Genomic DNA, 22,746 nt, shown 5'->3' with positions numbered 1-22,746 from the left:
GGCTCAGAGCCAGGGGATTAGCGGTGGGACAATGACAAGTGGTCAGAGGGAGAAGAGAGGGCAGACTGGGAGGAGGAGGCAGGCTGCTGAAGAACCCAGGGAGTCTCCCCCTCCTGCTGCAGCCAGCTCCCCGCTAGTCTCCTAGAACCTGCAGAGGAATGAAGAGGGAAGAGCAAAGAGAGACAAGACGACGGAGCCTTAGGCTGCTGAGGAAGAACCTTAAAGAGCAATGGTAAGGCAGGGACCTTCAGTCCTCACAACTGCCTCTTTTGATCAAGACTGGGGAGGGTTGCTGTGACCACTAGGCATGAGTTGTTTTGCTTCTTTGAATAACGAGTTCACTGACATTGGGTGCTTTATGGTTTTATTGCTGATCTGCACCTGACTCCAGCTGTTTGGGATTGCAAAACAACCTCCAGGCCAGCTTTCCTCTCATGGTGCTCTTTCTACTGGGTGGAGAGTGTGTGGGCAGCAGGAGGGAGAAGCAGTTGCAATGGGACCCTCATCTGCCCTGCCCTGGTTCCACAGATGAGCTCAGAAAGCAGGCAGACAGTTGTTTGTTGTAGGCCTGGGGAGATATCCTTGAGAGCTCTGACTAGGTGAATGGAGCACTTTTGAGCCTCTGCCTCTATCCCACCCCTTCTGGAGTCTCTTAAAGGGTCAACTCTCTGGCCTGAAGGCAGGACCTCCTCCTGGCCTCCCTACTGGTGGTGCACAAGCCTGCGCTGCTTGGACTGGTGAGGTCTTGCCAGAGGCACACTGTGCCAGGGGAAAGGATCTTGGCCATAGTTCTATGGGCCTGGTTGCCATGGCAGCTGGTTCAGTGGCCTCCTGCTGCCCGCCTCAAGTTCAGTAGTCATCTGATGATGATGATTTATCACATTCCTCCAAGGAGCTCAAGGTGGCACACATGGTTCTCTTCCTCACAACAACCCTGTGAGGTAGGTTAAGCTGCGAGACTGTGACTAGTCCAAGGTCACCCAATGGGTTTCATGGCTGAGCTGGGATTTGAACCCTGGCCTCCTAGGTCCTACTCCAACACTCTAAAAACCATGCCACATCAGGCTCAGACCCAGGAAGCTGGTCACTTCCTTAGCCGAGGACACTGTTGCCTCCAACTCAGTATCCTGGTTGCTGCTGGGGTAGTGACATTGCCTGTTCAGCAGAGGGAAGTGGGAGACAACCCACTTAATCTGGAGTAGGACACTAATTTGCCCCACCTCCCTTGTTCTGTGCACCTTCCCCCACCCACCCCCATTTTAAAAAACCTCTGTTTCCTGCAGACCTTTGAAGGCTTCCTTTGAAGGCTTCCAGTGTGAAAGTTTCCTCCTTGCTAATGAGCTAGGCAGAGACTTCAAGGCACTTCATGGGGCTGCCTGCCTGACTTTAGAGGGCTGGGAGAGCAGCAATCTGAAGAGGGAGCAGCGCTTGCCAGCATCTGCTGGCAGCCCTTGACAAGGCAAAGGGGGCTTTTCATGCTGTCGCTTTCCCTGTTTGGAATTCTGTGCAAGTTCAAAGCATGCAAGGAAAGGAAGAGCCTAGCTTGAAAAATTGGGTCGGATCAATCCAATTCCACTCCATGCCCGCCAAATATCCCACCATTTAGCTCCTTGATCTTCCTCTGCAAGAAGTGAGTGGCATTCCTTTTTCTCTTGCCTTTTGCAAAATGCCACTCTCTGCAAAGTCACAAGTGAGGCCGGGGAGGAGAGGTAATGGCTCTTTGATGTTGGAAACTCTTAGCCAATGTGGCAAATTCCATCCCCTTTGAAGACTGTGACCAAATGCCAGGTAAGGGACAGTGTGGTGTAGTGGTTAGTTTTGGAATTGGACTCGGGAGACCAGGGTTCAAAGCCCCACTCAACCACAAATGAAGTTAACTGGTTGACCTTGGGCCACTCATTGCCTCTCAGCGTAAGCTACCTTGAAGGTTGTTTTGGGAATTAAATGAGGAGAGGGGAAACCATGTTCGTCACCTTGAGCTCCTTGGAGAAAAAAGGTGGGATACAAATGCAACTAATAATGATTACAATAATAAGAACAACAACAGCAACTTTCCCCTTGCTTTCCACTTGCTCTGCCAGGATGGAGAAGCATTTTGGCAAACTTTCTGTACCACCTTTCTGCCCTGCTTCCAACCTGAAAATCAAAGCAGAAGACCAATGGATGGAGCCCCAGGCTGACAACAGTTTCTCTCTTCTAACTTGTCCCACTCAAACTGAGTTTCAATCAGAAAGCAAGAAACGCTTAGAGGTTCCTACCATGGGCGTCTCGGTAATAGGCATGTGTGACACTGCGGAACCTCTCTTGGCCGGCCGTGTCCCAGATCTGAAAACATCAACAAGCAATGAAGTCACAAGAGGCCAACTTGTAACACACATCATCTCCTTCCTTCCATCCCATAAGTCAATGCCCCAAGTCAGTCAGGGAGGTGGGGAGAGAGGGTAGATTCATTCTTCTCTTGCTGAAAACACCTGGTTGGTAGGAAGTGACATTTCCCTTTTTCAGCTTGTTTGTTGGGGTTTCTAAAATTCTGAGGGTTGAGTCCAGACCTTTAGTGGACTTGCCTTTAATGGATCTTTACGGGAACCACCTGCCCACAGAGCCTCTGTCTCCCCAGGATGTCTCCGCAGGCTTCAAACTATAGGCTGCCCTTGACACACTGTTTTGGAAATTGTTGAGCAGAAATCTAAAGTTGTCCTTTCTGAAAAGAAGCAGGAAATCGAGCTCCTCTCTCCACAGTCACCAAGGCAGCTCCCCCGCCCCCGCCCTTGGTGGAAGGTGTCCTTCCTAACAAGGAACTGAAGGGGCCCCATCAATCTGAAACATGATTAATTTTCTCAGCCCGCAGAGAGATGTTGATAAAGATAATTATAGGCAAAAGGTGACATGAGTAATGCCTCTTCAAAACGGGCCGTGCCATTCCTCAGCCTGGCAGCATTCTGAAGCCGTTCCCATTTACTTGACGAAGAGCTTACGGTGCATCCTTAAATGAGAAAATCCATCCAACAACCAGCCAGAAGGGCACCCTCATAATTAGATTTATCTGCCTTTAATGGACTAAAGGCCTTTTCACAGGGTGAACCATCTTCCTCTGTTGTGTGGGGAGAGGATTGCCAATGCCACCAGTCCCATCGGTACTAAAAAAATCCCACTATTCCCATAGCCCCTTCTGAAGACGGAGACAGGTGGCGACAAATTGCTACCTGTGGAACTGTTGGTGCTGTATTACGGTATATCCCCAACTGATCATGACTACGTGGCAGGACTTGGTGGGTTTTCAGCGTCACTAGAAGGGACCCAAGTAAGTGTGAGCAGAAGGAGAAAGGAGGTAGCGGAAGACTTCTAACAGCACAGCACCCTGATGCCTCAGGGGGCTGCATTGTAACATGAGCATCAGCAAATAATGGAAATATGTTTGTTTGCAGCCAGTCATAATAAAGAGCATGTAACAGCTGAGGACCATTTCTACTAGCAATGATAGCTATGTTTTACATCCACCGTCTGCTATTTCTAAAAACCAGTTGCTGGAAACAGCAGGAAGGGAAAGCGCTCTTCTGCTGGGGGTGGTCCTGTTTGTGCATTCCCCATTGGGGCATCTGGGTGGCCGCTTTGAGAACAGGAGGCTGGACTAGATGGGCTGCTGGTCGGAGCCAGCAGGCTGTTCTTTTTATTTTGTATTTCATAAAATTTATAAACTGCTTTACTGGGGTGGGGTGGGGAATCCTCAAAGCAGTTTACGAAAAGATAAAACATTTTTTAAAAATCACTACAATACTTTAAAATGTACACAAAGTTAAAATACTAAATCAGGTTAAAATTCACAACAACTTTCTGACCATCTGGGCAGGCTTGTCTAAACAAGAATGTTCTAGCAGGTGCCAAAAAGAATACAGTGAAGGCACCTGCTTGATATCAACAGGCAGGGAGTTCCTTATGTTCTTCAGAAGAGCCTGGAAGCTGGATCAGGCCAATGACCCATCTTGCCCAGCAATGGCCACCCAGATGCCTCTTCTGGAAACGCTGCAAGCAGGATGTGAAAACCATGCAAGGTGGGTGAAAAATGTGCCTGGGTAGGGCTTCTCTTTAAATATGACACCTCTCTTCACACTCAGCTGCTAGAGCATTATTCCATTAAATTCCACTATTTAACAGTTGTGTAGCAGGGTACTGGGAGCCCAACACATGACAAGAGCTTTGCTCATGGAAGGAGTTATCCTGGCACACACACCCCCTAAACATATCAGAAGCACCCTGAGCTCAGAACAGACGCAGTTTGCCTTACCTGCAACTTCACTTTTACGCCATCCACATTCAAGACTTTATTCTGGAAGACAGGAGGGGAAAGAAGTGAATTAATCCATGTGTGATGTGAGCCACCATCGACATCAGGTTTTGGCCAGCCAAATAACCTACGAAGCTGGATTACAAATACTTCTGATGCCCAGTGGAGGCTAGTCACCTAGGGTGAACAGAGCACTGTCCCACCAATTTCAGTCTGTCTACAGCCAACCCACACCTGCTTGCCTTCCTTGCCTAGGGGTGGGGGCAGCTTGCCACCTTCCTCCTCTTCCTCCATCTCAGTGTTGCCCTTGTAGAACTCAAAAGGAAGGTGGAGGGAGACAAAAATTAATGAGCTCTGATTCTGATTGTCATAAGCCCTGGTACCACTTTCTGTTGGCTCCCTGCCTGCTGCTGGTCCCAATTTATTTATTTTAAAATCTCATACAATTTATACACTGCTTGACAGTTGTTTTTTAAAAAGCCCTCGAAGCTAAAAAAGAAAAAAAGAAAAGATTAAAACTCACATTAACTTTCTAAAAATCTAGGTAAAGGGACACCTGACCATTAGGTCCAGTTGTGGCCGACTCTGGGGTTGTGGTGCTCATTTCGCTTTATTGGCCAAGGGAGCCGGCGTACAGCTTCCGGGTCATGTGGCCAGCATGACTAAGCAGCTTCTGGGGAACCAGAGCAGCACACGGAAACGCCGTTTACCTTCCCGCCCGAGTGGTACCTATTTATCTACTTGCACTTTGATGTGCTTTTGAACTCCTAGGTTGGCAGGAGCAGGGACCGAACAACAGGAGCTCACCCCGTCACGGGGATTTGAACTGCCGATCTTCTGTTCGGCAAGTCCTAGGCTCTGTGGTTTAATCCACAACGCCACCCGTGTCCCATTAAACATCTAGGTAGGCTTGCCTAAACAAAAATAGTTTTAGCAGGTGCTGAAAAGAGTGCAGTGAAGACACCTGCCTATTATCAATAGGCAGGGAGTTCCAAAGTGCAGGTGCTGCTGCACTACAATAGCTATTTCTTACAAATCCAGAATGGGCGTTAAGTGGCACCTGTAGCAATGCCAGTTCTACAATTCAAAGGAGTAGAGTGGGCATTTATGGGGTAAGGCGATCTCGCAAGTAAACTGGTCCCAAGTTGTTAAGGGCTTTACATATTAATAGTAACACCTTGAACTTGGCCCAATAGCAAATCGGCTTTCAGTGCAGATCTCTGAGCAAAGTTATAGTTTCTGGATCAAGTGCAAGGGAAGCTCCACAAATGGTGCCTTGTAGTAATCCAGTCCTGAAGTATTGGGCACCAGCAAACAGATGCTGGTTGTTGGCAGATGCTGAACTTTAAACCCAGCTGGGACCCCCCCCCAACCTGCCCACCTCCCCAGTTCTTGCACACTCAAGTATTTCATTCACCATGCTCCATGCAACACTTTGCCATCAAATGCAGAAGCTGACACAGCAAACTCTTTGCAGACAATCCGTCCCTGCTAGGCGAGAGAAGAGACTACAGACATCAAAGTCTCCCTCCTGGGATAGGCCAGCCTTAGAAGTTAATTCAAAGCCATGTCAAAGTCTCAAGAGAACAAAGGCCGATGTTAAAGGGTGCGCATATCCGCAAAGGGAACATAGAAAGATAGAAATCATAGAATCACAGAGTTGGAAGGGACCCCAAGGGTTATGGAGCCCAGCCCCCTGCAAGGCCCAGTCCTCTTTTAAAGCCCTCTAGGTTGGGAGCCATCACTGCCTCCTGAGGGATTGAGTCCCACATCTCATGGAAGACAAGGTTTCCCCATTTTGGGGTCCCCTGGCTGCATTATGCATTTTCTAAACATTGCAAATCCGGTCATTTATCATCAGAGAAACATTATGTATGTTCCCAGATTCCCTCCAGCATTTACAGAGTTTACTAGGCAATAAAATCGACCGTGAAGCAAGATTAAAAGCTTGGAACAATAGGCATTAAAAAGGGATATCAGCTGTTCTTGCCAGAAGATTAGCACACAATTACAGGAAACAGGTCAGGCAAAAACACCACTGGCAGTGGTTACTCTCATACATTCAGACAAGCGATATTCCCAGTCTTATTTGGAGATTCTGGGGATTGAACTTGGGATGTTTTGCTTGCACTCAGCTAAGATTCTAGTCCTCATGGTTTTGTTATTCAGCTGCCTGAAACAGGATCATAGGAAGCTGGTTTGTACTGAGTCAGGCCACTGGTCCATCTAGCTCAGCTTTATCTGCACTGACCAGAGGCGGCTCTGCTGCTGGGTTTTAAATAGGGGTCTTTCCTAGCCCTACCTGGAAATGCCAAGAACTGAACCTCAGACTCAGTACAGATTTTTGGTAGCAAAACTGGGCTGCCTGCCATCTCCATCACGTCAGCTTCCAGCCCTTCTGTGAATCTGTGAGCATCATTGCTTTAGGAAGATTAAATCTTTGCATCGGCTTTGACTGAGACTCCGCGAGGAAGGAACTTCCAGAACGAGAGCTACAAAGCTCTCATCTCGGGCTCCAAAGCCGCCATCCCAGAGAGCGTGGAGCCAAGAGGCAGCCAGCTTCACAAAAGCAAAGCGCTAACCTTCCCCATGCAGGGGCTGTGCACGCTGAAGAGATCTAACAGGGGGAGGAAGAAGGGGAGAGGCACACACCAGCAGCAAGCACATCAGGCGCGAGATAGAAGCCGTAACGTCCCATGCGCAAACTCCAAAAAGCCATCAAAGAGCTCAGCTGCGCAAGTATCTCTGCTCCCCCTACCCCACTCAGAAAATCAAGTTTCTGGTGCTAATGTTTCCCTAGCAGCTTGATAAACTCTCAGAAGTCGGCCTGCGTGTGGGGAGGCTATGAAGGATTTATTGGAACCAGGTCAAGGATTCTGTGTTGTTTTCCTAATTCACAGAGCTGCAGAATCCAGCTTCTCTTGATACAGTACAGTGGTACCTCTGGTTACAGACGCTTCAGGTTACATACGCTTCAGGTTACAGACTCTGCTAACCCAGAAATAGTACCTCGGGTTAAGAACTTTGCTTCAGGATGAGAACAGAAATCATGCTCTACCGGTGCGGCGGCAGCAGGAGGCCCCATTAGCTAAAGTGGTGCTTCAGGTTAAGAACAGTTTCAGGTTAAGAATGGACCTCCGGAACGAATTAAGAAGTTAACCCGAGATACCACTGTATTGGTTACTTTAGCCCAGGATTTTGAGCTGGTTTCATGGTGCCCTCCTTAAACCCCGAACCAGCTTGCCAGTCAGCACAGCCTCATTGCCCTGCCCTTCAAATCCAACACACACACACACACACACACACACACACAGAGAGAGAGAGAGAGAGAGAGAGAGAGAGAGAGAGAGAGAGAGAGAGAGAGAGCCTTGTTTTATCATGACACATCCATGCCTGCAAACTTTGCTTTCCTGGTTCCAGCAGGATCCACCGTCCCAAACTCCCCCATTTCCTCAAAAGGCACCCCTGTTTCAACCTTCCTACCCTGTATGCCTGGAACTAACTGCCTGAATGCCTGTGTCTTCCTTCAAAATGCCACTCCCTCTGCCAAACACCTACCTCCCCCACTGCCGCTGCCGCCATGAAACTCAACAGATGGGCAGGCTGCGACTGATGGGAGCTGTAGTCCTTTGCTCAAATGACAATGGCAGCACAATGTATCTTAAACCGGTTGCAAAACAGGTTTCAGTGCCGTAGGTTCCTCAAGCTACTACAGGAATCGGAGTTTTCTGAGGATGCCAGGACCTCTTCATTAGAGGCCCTTAGTCCTGTCACAGCACCAGAGTGCCTAAGAATTAGGGATGTAAGTGACATCCAATGAAACGGGAAATGAGAGCAAAATTTGCCCACGTTCACTTATTCGTCTCACATCTAGTATGGAAATCAATCAATCCAGCAAGTATGTTTTCACTGTTATTGTTATTGTCAGTTTCAGTCTGCAAATGTAATTGATTTCCCTCCATCTGCATAGACTTTCTCTGCACTGAAATGAATGGGATGGAATTAGGTAACGACAATGTAGCTTACATAGCAACTTACTTAGTTATGTAAGTTACGATGTTTAAGCGGAAGGTGGACTGCAATGGAACAGAAATGTTGCAGTGTTTACCAAATACAGAACAGATGAGCAAAACAGTGCTTTCTTACATTCCTGCTAAGGACTCTTGGTTGAAAGAGGGTTGATAACTGGATTAAACATTTAGCACATATATGCCACAAGAATCCCATGGGGGGGATCAATAATCTGGATCAAGAAACATGTTTTTAAAGAAAACTCAGAACAGCTAAGATGATATAGTGTAAATAACCTCATTTTGTTATTTATTTACTGTCATACCTCGGGTTAAAGTAGCTTCAAGTTAAGTATTTTCGAGTTGCGCTCCACAGAGTGTGTTACTTCCGGGTTTTGCCGCTCGTGCATGCGCAGACGCTCAAAATGAAGTCACGCGCATGCGCTGAAGTGCCGAAACGCGATCCGCACATGCGCAGACACGCATTTGCGTCTTACATTTACTTCAGGATGTGAACGGGGCTCCAGAATGGATCCCGTACCTATCCAGAGGTACCACTGTATTACAATTATATCCCACCTTTCCTCAAAGATCCCAAGATAAATCTCTTCCTCCATTTTGTGTTCACAACAACCCTGTGAGGTAGGTTAGGCTAATTGGCCCAAGGTCACCCACTGAGCTTCATGGCTGAGTGGGGATTTGAACCCTGGTCTCCTAGGATCTAGTCTGATGCTCTAACCACTACACATCACCCCCAGAGCCCTGGTCACCAGTCTGTTTTCCAACCCCATATCCATTTTGCTCCAGTGAAAGCGCTGGGCCTTTTATCAAAAATTCATTCAACCAGCTCTTGCCTCCATTAGCAGCTTAGCAAGTGGCAGCAAGATCAAATGCTCTTTTTTTTTCTTTATTAAGCATACCCATCTTTATGCATCAGGCTTTATCAGAATCTGCACTGGAATGGATATTGGCATCTCAGACAATCCTTACCAGCCTGCCTCTGACCGTCCATCAATTACGACCTGCAATCCAAGCTGGCGCCTCACTCAATGCAAGGAATAAATGAGTTTGCTTTGCAGAGAAAAGCAAGGCCTCAAGTTCATTACCCGTGTCGACAGCACGGCTTATCCCCTCCACGGATTTGCTTTCATTAGGGATCAAGTGAGATTCATGTCCTAACAATGCCAGCCGGAGAGAAGGGCTCCCGCTTCTGAAAACAAACAATGGTTTTCTGAGAGAACTGCAAGATGAGAGCTCCAGGTTTATGTAAGCCCTGAGGCAAAAGAGGACTGTAGCTCAACCACGACAGTCAGCCCCATAAGGGGCTTATCCACACTTACCTTTTGCTCCAGGTACAGGTCAGGGCTTTAATGCTCCACGTCCAAATGGCTGTTTTTGTTTTGCTTTACCCCAAGTTTTCCCCATGAAAACCTGCTCTTTAAAGCTGAATTGGAGAAAACATCCATTTGGGTTTTCTGTGGATGGATGTTTGCTCTGATATGGCTTTAAAAAGTGGGGTTTTGTGGTGAAAGCTCTGGAGCAAAACAAAAAGAGGGTGCCAACACAGAGCTTTAAATCGTAGACCGTGTCTGGAAAAAGCAGAGGGAAAGTGTGGATAAGCCCACAGCGCACTGCTGAGGCAACAGCTCTCTCTCTCTCCCTGGAGAGTCTGAGCCAATGAACTGTCCAGGGTCCTGATCAGTGGCTTCTCCACCCGTCTGTGGACTCCCCTTAGCTGTTCCCTGCTCTTCAAGACAGCACAAGGAAGCCAGTCTGGTTTAGCAGTCAGTGCCAGACTAGGGCAGGGGTCAGCAACATTTTTCAGCTGTGGGCCGGTCCACTGTCCCTCAAACCATGTGGTGGGCTGGACTATTTTTTGGGGGGGAGGGAATGAATGAATTCCTATGCCCCACAAATAACCCAGAGATGCATTTTAAATAAAAGCACACATTCTACTCATGTAAAAACACCAGGCAGGCCCCACAAATAACCCAGAGGTGCATTTTAAATAAAAGGACACATTCTACTCATGTAAAAACACACTGATTCCTGGACCGTCCGCAGGCCTGATTGAGAAGGCGATTGGGCCGCATCTGGCCCTCGGGCCTTAGGTTGCCTACCCCTGGACCAGGGCCTGGGAGACCATTGGTCATTGATGTGACCTTCAGCCAGTCACAATCTCCCAATCTGACGTACCTCACAGGGTTGTTGTGAGGATAAAACGGAGAGGTGGAGGAGAATGCTGCGTTGAGCTCCCTGGGAGGTTTCTAAGCAGAGTTTGGATGGCCACTGGTCAAGGATTCCTGCATTACAGGGGGTTGGACTAGATGACCCTTGGCATCCCTTCCAACTCTACAATTCTATGACAGTGTGCCACAGTCTCAACAGATGGCCAGGCGTACCAGTGCCTCAATCAGGCCTGCCTTCAACTGTCACACCTTTACACATGCCCTAATCTACCTCTCTAGGAAACAAGAACGAACCTCCCCCTTTCTTTGAGTAACAATTAGGCTGTATTTTGTCCTTTGCAAAAAGCTTCAACAGTTACAGGAAGTTCTGCCCTGTTCTGCTTGCAGTGGGTAATTTGCACCTCCTTCAACACCTCTAAGCTCAGTGACAGGCTGTCTCTAGCAAAGTACAAGACAATGGGTTTTGGGCATGGGGAGAGAAGGATTTCCAAGGGATTTCATTATCACCAGGGAACCTTCTCCTGCTTTAGTTAACTGAAAGAACCACCATTCACAAATTATGATTGAAAAGCCACACTCTAATGAGCATGGGAGCAGAGAAGACATCCCCCTCCCCCAGTCGCTAGTCTTGGAGGTGCCATGCAGCTGGACCTAGGTGAAGGCCCATCAAACCAATTAACCTGCCCAACTGCTACAAGCGGTCCTTTCTCCAGGCAACTGAGTGGCTTCTGTTGCTCTTAGACTAGTGAAAAGGGATGCCTTTGGCGACTGGTGGAGTGAAAAGCACGGAACCCAACTGGTGGAACCAGATAGGCGTTTTGCCCCCATTCTCACTTCAGAAGACCGGTTTCTCTGCCCACTGGAAAGGCACAAGTTTTTTACAGCCTCCTCATGGAGATGGAGGCTCCTGAGGGCTATGAGCCACCATGGCAGTGATGCTTTACAATGCCAGTTGTTGAAACCACAGGAGGAGAAGAAGAAGAAGAGTTTGGATTTGATATCCCGCTTTATCACTACCTGAAGGAGTCTCAAAGCACCTAACATTCTCCTTTCCCTTCCTCCCCCACAACAAACACTCTGTAAGGTGAGTGGGGCTGAGAGACTTCAGAGAAGTGTGACTAGCCCAAGGTCACCCAGCAGCTGCATGTGGAGGAGCAGAGACGCGAACCTGGTTCACCAGATTACGAGTCTACCACTCTTAACCACTGCACCACACTGGGAAAATGCACTTGTGCTCGAATCCTGCTTGTGGCTTTCCCACTGAGGCATCCGGGAACAGGATGCTGAACTAGATGGGCCACTGGCCTGATCCAGCAGGCTCTTCTTGGGTACTTATCCTTGTCCTGGGGGAGCAATTCAACCCAACCTGGCTACTTCTTCTGTTCTCAACAAGCAACTCTGCCTGCAGATGCCTTCATCTCTTACCGCAAACTAGTGTTTCCAACTGCTCTCAAACTAAGAGCATTTTTATTTTATTTTGGGGGAGAAGTGGGGGTCAGGGGGAAGAGGCAGATGGGCATTTGAGACTGAACAGAGTTGTTGGACTCCTACATGACATGCTTCTGCCGAGCATCAACCCATCTCCACTCACACAGAACCTTGCGCAGCCCTCTTTCCCTCATCTCGCTGCTCCCTCTCAGGGAGCTTGTCTCTGATAACAAGCATGTGGCAGCAGCACCTTTCAATCAGAGCACCCAACCTCGAAATGAATCGTGCTGATGCTCTTGGAGGCAGTGAAGTTGCTTGCAGAATATAAATGACCTTGGGAGGAGGGGAGGGGAGAGAAGACCCCTCACTCCCTGAAATAAACCAACAGCTGTTGAGAGGCTTCAGGTGCGGGAGAACACAGGTGCCTGCCTTGCCCTTGGTTCTCCTAGTTCCGTACTGCCTTCATTGACTGGCAGCAGCTCTCTAGCATATCAGACAGAGCACATTCTCAGTTCTACTTGGAGATGCTGTGGATTGAACCTGAGACCTTCTGCATGATCTACCACTGAGCTACATCCCCTTCTTCGCAAATGAAGCTTCCAGCCTTCATGATTTTGAGTTAAAAGCTGATTTGAATAGGAATATAAGCTGCCTTGGGATGCAGGTGGCACTGTGGGTTAAACCACAGAGCCTAGGACTTGCCGATCAGAAGGTCGGCGATTCGAATCTCTGCGACGGGGTGAGCTCCCGTTGCTCGGTCCCAGCTCCTGCCAACCTAGCAGTTCGAAAGCACGTCAAAGTGCAAGTAGATAAATAGGTACCACTCCGGAGGGAAGGTAAACGGCATTTCCGTGCGCTGCTCTGGTTCGCCAGAAGCAGCTCAGTCATGCTGGCCACATGACTCGGAAGCTGTACGCCGGCTCCCTCGACCAGTAAAGTGAGATGAGCGCTGCAACCCCAGAGTCGGTCACGACTGGACCTAATGGTCAGGGGTCACCTTTACCTTATAAGCTGCCTTATAACAGAGTCAATCTATCTCAGTATTGTCAACAATGACAGGTAGCAGTTTTCCAGGATTCTAGGCCAGACTTCTTCCTGACTATACCTGGAGATGCTGTTGAGGATTGAACTCAGGGTTTTTTGCATACAAAGCAGGTGCTCTAGCACTGAGCTACAGTGGCTCTTATCCTGATTATCCTGTAACCCGCACTCAGCGGCAGGTTACACCAACACTTCAGTATCTCTGCTGCCTTCTGGTCTTGCCTATGCAATGGATCAAACAAACAGAGGCTTCAGCAACCTGAGTCTAAATAGCTGAGAGCGGCCTCCGGCATTATTTCCAGAGGGGTGGTTGTTTCAATCATCTGAGTCCCCTACTGTCGACAGCAAAACATCAACAACAGAGGGTCTTGAGGCCACCACAAAGCTAGCAAATTTATTGTGGGCATAAAGATTTTGCAAATGATGGCTCACTTCATCAGAGGCAAGGAAAGTATATATTCACATGGCATGTTGCTTTTTGCTTTTTTTGCTGGGGTGGGAGCAGGATTGTGAACAGTGAGGTCAGAAGGAAATCAAATGCAAAGAAGGAAAGTTGGTGATAATAATGACACAATTAACAGCAGTAATTCACAAAAGCCCTGCTCCTGGTGCACAGGTAAGCCAATTAACACATATGCTGTCAGGGCTGGCCCAATATGTTTCTCTGCCTGGAGCAAAACCAAGATGGTGCCCCACCCCACCCCATTCTGAATACAAAAGCCAGCTGAATCTTACTTCAACACTGTCAGTGGGACAGCAGTAGAGGCTGTTGGGCACACACACTTGTCCTCCAACAGAAGGGAACAGGAGGCGCTCCTCAGGAGAAATGGCCATAGGGTTGCTGCCAAAGGCCGCCATCAACTGAAGCAGTTGACTCTTTCTGGCTAATGGTAGGGCCGGATATCAATAATGTGCTAAAAATATATATTGTTGGAACTGATGGGAGTTGTTGTCCAAACCTTCTAAAGGACACCAGGTTGGGGAAGACTGATTACATACCACCCAAAGCATCCTGGGAACTGGAGGCTGAGTTATAAATATTGCCCTCCAGTCTCTCAGAACTATAATTCCCAAGGAACCCTGGGAAGAGGAAGTGTGTGCTAAATCTCTTCAATTTTGCCATGCACAAATACCCTCACATTCTCTGCTCCACTGAATTGCTATAGATACTTTCCTTATTTGCAGTCATGTGAATGCCCAGCAAAAGAAGTATTGGTACAGAAGTCTAGCATCTTGATCTGGGGAAGCAACAGTCCCACTCTATTCTGCCTTGGTCAGACCCCACCTGGAGTTCTGTGTCCAGTTCTGGGCACCAGAGTTTAAGAAGGATATTCACAAGCTGGAATGTGTGCACAGAAGGGCGACCAGGATGATCAAGGGTCTAGAAACCAAGCCTTATGAGGAACAGTTGAGGGAGTTGGAGGTGCTTAGCCTGGAGAACAGAAGTCTAATAAGTGACATGAGAGCCATCTTCAAATAGCTGAAGGGCTGTCAAGTGTAAGATGGAGCAAGCCTGTTTTCTGCTGCTTCAGATTGGAGGACCCAAAACAATGAGATTCTGGCTAAACATCAGGAAGAACTTCCTGACGGTAAGAGCTGTTCAACAGTGGAATGGACCGCCTTGGAAGATGGTGGACTCTCCTTCACTGGATGTTTTTAAACAGAGGTTGGAAGGCCAACTATCAGGGATTCTTTAGCTGAGATTCCAGCACTGCAGGGGGCTGGACTAGATGACCCTTATGGTCCCCTCCAACTCTATGATTCTATTAAAAGAACAGTGCAGGGTAGAAAGAGCTAATGGGAAAATACCAGCGAAGTGGGAGGCAAGGAGAGGGAAGGTAGTGCATTACTGGAATGGACAAATGAAGGCGGCCCCAAACAATTGTGAAAGAGTCATTCTTTGAGCCAGGAAATGTCTCCAGGAGCTGTTGAGTGCCAATGAAGTCAAGAACATGGTGACATTTTGGATTCAAAGCCAGAACAAACAGGAGACAAAAATCAACCCTTGCCAATTTATTTCAAAGAAATCCAGTGCTGGCTCGTCCCTCTTTTCGATTATACGCCGTCCAAGGATCAAGCGAGCTCAGCATGCACAAACAGATTGGGATCTTTTTGGTGCAACATGAAAACAAATCAAAAAGTGTTGTTACACAGGGCCCTGGCTGTGTGGTGGGTTGGGGGGTGTCTTCTACAACGTGTCGTCAACACAATATTAGCGCTTCAGTCCTGGATTTATACCTGGATTGTCAACACTTCATTCCATTTTATCAGTTGTCCTGCAATGCTTCCCCGATGTCACCAAAACATTGCCATCTGGAGAGGCACTTTTGCATCACAGAGCTACAAAAACAGGACATAAAAGCCCGCAACTCCAGAACATTAGCAGTGTTGTCTATGCTGCCTGGCAGTAGTTCTCCAGGGTCTCAGACTCCAGCCTTACCTGGAGATGTTTTTGCAGACCAAACCTGGGATGTTCAGCTTGCAAGACAGATGCTCTACCACTGGCCCTATCCCCAAACCGGCTTTTAAAAAACAGAAAGTTCTTTTAGAAGATCGGTTTTGTGTGCAAGCAGCAGATAGCCGCCCTGCTAATAGATTGATTTTTCTTGATTGATAGGTCAGGAATTCAGATTCCATTCCTTCCCAAAGGATCTGGCCAGGACCCTTCTCCTTATCCCGCCCCCCACGAAAAAAAAACCCCCAAGCCTTCACAAAGGAGAGAAGATGAGGAGGAGAAGCAGCAGCAGCAGCGAGGCAACAGGCTAAATTTACACCGTCTGCTGGAGGGGAAATGATGATTTAAGAGGTTTAAAAATACCTTTACAAAAAACCCAACTGTCTGAACAGGGAGAAAGAGAATGAATCACAGTATTGGGAAAGGTGGTGGTGGAAGAAAGTAAGAAAGAAAGCAAAATCTGGGGGAGCGAGAATGCAAGAGAGAACCTTGGAGAGATGCTCCGCCAGGAGAGCGTTGAAGGTCAGTGCAGAGGCTGCGGCTGGATGAGACCCGTTGTAGCAGAAAACAGCCCAGCCAGGAGGCCAAATCTGGTAGTCCCTTCTAGCAGCAGACTTTTGGTTGTCATGAAAGATGTCTGAGGGTGAGATGGACGGCTCTGAACATGGGCATCCATAGGAGTTGGGGGGTAAGGCAACAATCCCAACCGCAGCCCAGATGAATCACCAGATCCCCAGCTTCCATTTTTTTAAAAGAGCACGTCTCTAGCATTTGCAGAACCTGAGATATAAGGCAAGATGGACAGGCACACATTTTCTCATTTGGGAGGTAGGTAAATGAGCCTGCTCCCCTATTGACAGTTGTATCCTTTACTTGTTTTTGTTTGTTTGTTTGCTTTATTTATATCCCACCTTTCCTCCAAGCTGCTCAAGATGGTGGGACATGGTTCTCCCCTGATCTCATTTAATCCCCACAATAACCCTGTGAGGTAGGTTAGGTAAAGGTAAAGGGACCCCTGACCATTAGGTCCAGTCGTGACCGACTCTGGGGTTGCGGCGCTCAACTCGCTTTATTGGCCAAGGGAGCCGACATACAGCTTCCAGGTCATGTGGCCAGCATGACTAAGCTGCTTCTGACGAACCAGAGCAGCACATGGAAACGCCATTTACCTTCCCGCCGGAGTGGTACCTATTTATCTACTTGCACTTTGATGTGCTTTCGAACTGCTAGGTTGGCAGGAGCAGGGACCGAGCAACGGGAGCTCACCCCGTCACGGGGATTCAAACCGCCGACCTTCTGATCGGCAAGTCCTAGGCTCTGTGGTTTAACGCACAGCGCCAGTTAGGCAGGGAGTAAATGGCTGGCCCAAGGTAACTCACTGAGCTTCATGACAGAGCAGGGATTTGAACCCTGGTCTCCAGGTCTAAGTCCAACACTCTAACCCAGCCTTTCTCAACCTGTGGGTCCCCAGATGTTGTGGAACTACAACTCCCATCACCCCTAGCTAGCAAGGCCAGAGCTCAGGGATGATAGGAGTTGTAGTCCAACAACATCAGGGGACCCACAGGTTGAGAACCGTGGCATGTCTAACCTTTGCTTTGCTTCCTCATTGGAAGAATCCATGCGGTCGCCCATGACTCTGACCCATGGGGCAGTTATTCTGCGCTAGCCCCTCTTGCCCACCAGGTTCGATTTTCCCTATGGGCTTGCTTCGCAAGACGGAAACGTCTTGCAAGTTTGTTTCCTTTTTCTTAACACCGTTAATACAGTTGTGACTTGACTTCGAGGAGCAACTCATAGCACGTGGTGTGGTAGCCTTTTTTGAGGTTTTTGAAGACTTTGGTGATTTTTGACTTTTCCGACACCGTGCTTCGCAAGACGAAAAAAATCGCAAGACAACAAAACTCGCGGAACGAATTAATTTCGTCTTGCGAGGCACCACTGTACAAAGCAGCTTCCTTTGTAAACCAGCCCTTCATTCAGAACCATGAGGACTAGAACCTTATCAAGCTTACTGCCTGCAACACTGGAGAGCTGCACTGCCAAGCCAGTGCAGACAGTGCCACCCTAGATGGAATAATGGACTGAACTCTGCCTAAGGCAGCTTGTCACAGGATCACAGAATCATAGAGTTAGAAGGGATCCCCAAGGGTCATCTAGTCCAACCCCACTGCAATGCATGGTTCCCCCATCCAATTTGAAACTATAGCTCTTCTCCTGTGGCTGTTTGGCAGCCCCAAAGCCCCTCCCTTTCCCACACAACCACTTCTTTGGTAGGTGAGGAAAGAGAAGGACCCGGTGTTGGCGGCAGGTGCTGATTAGCTGCTCTGTTCTGCAATGGAGAGAATTTATCTTGGCTCACTCCCTATTCCTTAGCACTCCCTGTGTGTTGCTGCTTTCGTTCGTCTCCTCACACATCTGCCAATACAGATCCCCATGCAGACAGCTCTGATTTGCAAACGCTTCTTGCAGGAGCCAGCCTGGGAAGAGCAAAACCATCAAGTCAAACCCAACCCCAACCCCTGGCGGTTTCTTCGTTCCTCAGAAGAGGCACAGATCGCAGTTCTACACAGTCTGGCAGTGTGTGTGTGTGTGTGCACGCAGAGGGCTCCGAAGGGCCCTCATCCATGTTGCGTGGAAATGGCTACCTTAAGGTGCAGCTCCATCGGAGACACGGAGAACGCAGCTGCCGCATTAGAAACATTTTAGGGAGTGCTGGAAGAGTGAAAGGCAGATAAGATTTCACAGGGCAGAGAGTGCAGGCAAAGGCGGCAGAGAACAAACTGCATGTGGGAGGAGGTAATAACCAGATGGTGGTTAAATGCAGGATAAATGCAACAGTGCCTGGGTTTAAATGCAGGATAAATGCAACAATGTCTGGATTTCGACAGCAAGGGATACAAGTTCAATTCCCCACCCTGCAGACATGGACAGAACAGGCTCTAGGCTTCAACAAAATCACGGTGTTGTGCAAAATACGAGGAAGAACTTTCTGATGGTAACAGCTGTTTGACTGCAGGATGGACTCCCTCAGAAGGTGGTGGATGCTCCTCCTTTGGAGGTTTTTAAACAGAGCTTGGATGGCCACCTGTCAGAGAATCTTTAGCTGTGATTCTTGCACTGCAGGGGGTTATGCTAGATGACCCCCTGAGGGGCTCCATCCAACCCTACAATTCTATGATTTTGTGCAGAGCGTCTCACACTGTGATGCTTCAGATCAGAGCTGTTCAAATCAGATGCTTGAAATCACATTATGATACTTCAATCAAATCAAAGTGACTTGGACTCTGAGCCTAGAAAAGTAAGATTCCAAGATTGGGATTATGCAAATATGTACCTTCTGTTTCCAGTAGCCATTGGGGGTGGGGGGCAGCTACATTGCTCTGTCCCACCTGGAGCACTGCGGATGCTGCTCAGCCACATTATGATGCCCCAAATTTCACAATGCACTGTTCATGTGTTTTAAAGTCTGTATGTCCTAAAGGCTAGAAACTTGAGCAGTTAAAAAATAATAATGATACAGTTAGGCTGCAATCCTAACCTTACTTTTCCTAGAGTAAAACCCATTGAATTCACCTGGACATAATTCCGAGTATAGACATGGTTAAGATTGCACTGTTTGCTTGCTAAATTCTGTACCAATTTATGCAGCGGATGTACAAAAGGCAGCCAACCTTTCCTGCAGTATCATTTACCCAAATCCCCTAGATTCCAACTGCATTGGAAACTCCTGTTCAGTTAGCTTCCCTGCTTTGGGAAGGCTTTTGATCACTGCCTGTCTTTGAGCCTTCAGTGCCACTGTTGCACCTTCAGGGTGAAATCCATTAAAAGAGAGTCAGATGTAGAACGAAGAGGGTCTGTTCACTTGGAGAACTTTCTATGCATCATAGAACTGTAGAATTGGAAGGGAAACCAAGGGCCATTTATTCCAACCCCCTACAATGCAGGAATCTCAACTGGATCATACATGATAGATGGCCCTCCAAACTCTGCTTAAAAGCCTCCAAAGAAGGAGACAGTAAGTTCATCCTGACTTGAAGGTGTTCAAGGACAAAGTCAAGCACCATAACTTTGAGATAGAACACATTAAGAGTAAGGAGGGAGAGAGAGATTTGAAATTACAGACTTTTACATATCAAGTAGATCCATCTGATGCTATCGTTCAGGCTGGTTAACACTAATTATGACATCTCTGCCCTTTCAAACTATGTTGGTTTAATTAACGAAGCTGCTCCCCTCCCTGCAATTCATGGAAGGCCTGCTATTAATTCCTGAGTCACACGCTGAACTTTCTTAAGAGCAGAGAAAGTTACCGAAGGACCGGCAATCTGAGGCTGCACAAAAGCAAGGAAGGAGAAGTGGTGCACTTGGGGCATCATTAAAGGTGGCTGAGTAGGAGGCAGGAAGAAGCATCTCTGCCGTCTGCAATCAGCTTGGTCCCCGGCACCCTCCTTCAAAGTGGCAGAGAGCACTCTTTATGCTTTAACTCGCGCGCTGATGGAGCCCAAACCCTCCTCTCTCCCGTTCCATTTCAGATAATCTCTCCCATTGTTGCTTTGAATGAAAGTGCATGAGGAAAAAGTCACATACTAACTATCTCTGTAGCAATTTGGCCAAGAATAGAAAAGGCGGCCCCTCAGGTGCTGGAGAGATAGCGCCGGAGAGAAGCAAGGGGGGGGCGCTTTGCACACCTGCTCCCTCCAGCAAGAGCATCATAAATACAGCTCCTTTGTGCACCACAGCAGCCCACAGCTGGCTGTGACAGAAGCCACTGGGAGGAGGGAGGACAGAGAGGATTGAGTTCGTTTGCATTTTAATGAGAAGCTACCTCATCCACACTTCCCAAACCAGCCGAAACTCAGCTCTCCTTGATAACCCACACTTCACATTTTGCAACACAGTCCCCCAATGAATGAACTAACAACTGTGTGCAAACATGCAATAGTAGGGCAATGGGTGTATTAAAAATATGTATGATGGTGAAAATAACATGCAAAAATGAATTATTTCAGGGAAAACTGCTTGCAAAACTATGCACGTTGGTCAGAACTTTGTTAGGAGAAATGCTTTCACCAGCATGAAAATGTGGGGAGCTGAATTTAAGGTTGGGAAAAAATGATAACCTGAAATTGACAAATTCATCCATCGCTCCTCTGGAATGAACCACAAGCAGCACAATCAAGGGATAACATCCAGATACAATTATCTGCACTCAGAACATGCTGGCTTTTGCAACATGCTGACTTTCCTTTTGAGGTGTTTGTAAGGGGCTTTTCTTACAATGCACAAACAAATCATCTCACCAGGGGTCTGGAGTGCAGATTTCCTGGCTGCTCAGCTAAAGCACAGGCCACAGGCAGAAAACATCTCTCTTTCCCATGGGGCTTTTTCCAGATCAGGAAGGGTGAGTAGGCAGGGACATTGCAGAGTTTACCAGGAAGCCAAACACACACCTCACTGTCGCCCACCCCACAACAATAAGGTGCATCCTCAAACCACAGACCCTCCCCCCTCAAAATTATAAAGAAATCCTCAAGCATCCTGAGAACAAGGCAGAAAAATGGAAGTCCATTTCCCCCCAGGAAGAAAAATGTTGAGAAATTGGGAGGATTGGTACAGCTGGTAGTCCATCTAGAAGCAATTTGTGAGCTGGGAGCTCAGCTGAGAAGTTTGCCTGAAGGGGGATTGGAATGAGGATTTGGCAGTAAGAGAGACAGGAGGAGGCGGGGCAGTGAACAGGCTGGCTGGCAGGCAGAGGCATCAGGAGCATAGAATCATAGAATCATAGAGTTGGAATAGACCACAAGGGCCATCGAGTCCAACCCCCTGCCAAGCAGGAAACACCATCAGAGCACTCCTGACATATGGTTGTCAAGCCTCTGCTTAAAGACCTCCAAAGTAGGAGACTCCACCACACTCCTTGGCAGCAAATTCCACTGTCGAACAGCTCTTACTGTCAGGAAGTTCTTCCTAATGTTTAGGTGGAATCTTCTTTCTTGTAGTTTGGATCCATTGCTCCGTGTCCGCTTCTCTGGAGCAGCAGAAAACAACCTTTCTCCCTCCTCTATATGACATCCTTTTATATATTTGAACATGGCTATCATATCACCCCTTAACCTCCTCTTCTCCAGGCTAAACATGCCCAGCTCCCTTAGCCGTTCCTCATAAGGCATCGTTTCCAGGCCATTTTGCAGGCCAGACCATTTTGGTTGCCCTCCTCTGGACACATTCCAGTTTGTCAGTGTCCTTCATGAACTGTGGTGCCCAGAACTGGACACAGTACTCCAGGTGAGGTCTGACCAGAGCAGAATACAGTGGCACTATTACTTCCCTTGATCTAGATGCTATACTCCTATTGATGCAGCCCAGAATTGCATTGGCTTTTTTAGCTGCCGCGTCACACTGTTGGCTCATGTCAAGTTTGTGGTCAACCAAGACTCCTAGATCCTTTTCACATGTACTGCTCTCAAGCCAGGTGTCACCCATCTTGTATTTGTGCCTCTCATTTTTTTTGCCCAAGTGCAATACTTTACATTTCTCCCTGTTAAAGTTCATCTTGTTTGTTTTGGCCCAGTTCTCTAATCTGTCAAGGTCGTTTTGAAGTGTGATCCTGTCCTCTGGGGTGTTAGCCACCCCTCCCAGTTTGGTGTCATCAGCAAATTTGATCAGGGTGCCCTTGAGTCCATCATCCAAGTCGTTGATAAAGATGTTGAATAAGACCGGGCCCAAGACAGAACCCTGTGGCACCCCACTAGTCACTCTTCTCCAGGATGAAGAGGAACCATTGATGAGCACCCTTTGGGTTCGGTCAGTTAGCCAGTTACAAATCCACTGAGTGGTAGCATAGTCAAGACCTTGTCAAATGCCTTGCTGAAATCAAGGTAGGCTACATCCACTGCGTTCCCTTCATCTACCAGGCTTGTAATTCTGTCAAAAAACGAGATCAGGTTAGTCTGACATGACTTATTTTTCAGAAATCCATGCTGACTATTGATGATCACAGCATTCCTTTCTAGGTGCTCACAGACTGTTTGCTTAATGATCTGCTCCAGAATCTTCCCCGGTATTGATGTCAGACTGACTGGGCAGTAATTATTTGGGTCCTCTCTTTTCCCCTTTTTGAAAATAGGGACAACATTTGCCCTCCTCTAGTCTGCTGGGACTTCGCCTGTTCTCCAGGAATTCTCAAAGATGACTGCCAGTGGTTCTGAGATCACATCTGCCAGTTCTTTTAATACTCTTGGATGCAGTTCATCTGGCCCTGGAGACTTGAATACATCTAAACTAGCCAAGTATTCTTGTACTATCTCCTTAGTTATTCTGGGCTGTGTTTCCTTTGCT

The 22,746-nt window shown here is 47.8% G+C and overlaps 1 protein-coding gene across 1 annotated transcript in view; it reads right to left on the bottom strand.

The window, feature by feature from the left end:
- The window catches only part of RAB26 (RAB26, member RAS oncogene family), a 114,423-nt gene that overhangs the window by 21,363 nt on the left and 70,314 nt on the right, over positions 1-22,746 (bottom strand). The window contains exons 3-4 of the mRNA XM_083474029.1: positions 4,283-4,324; positions 2,259-2,325 (exon numbers count right to left, since the gene is read on the bottom strand). Coding sequence (XP_083330155.1) covers positions 2,259-2,325; positions 4,283-4,324 — 109 coding nt within the window. The remainder of the gene's footprint in view (positions 1-2,258; positions 2,326-4,282; positions 4,325-22,746) is intronic.

Source organism: Podarcis liolepis, assembly GCF_965112155.1.
Source record: "Podarcis liolepis genome assembly, chromosome: 14".
Taxonomy (NCBI): domain Eukaryota; kingdom Metazoa; phylum Chordata; class Lepidosauria; order Squamata; family Lacertidae; genus Podarcis; species Podarcis liolepis.
The sequence above is the reverse complement of the archived record's forward strand: the minus strand, read 5'-3'. Positions and strand labels throughout refer to the sequence as shown.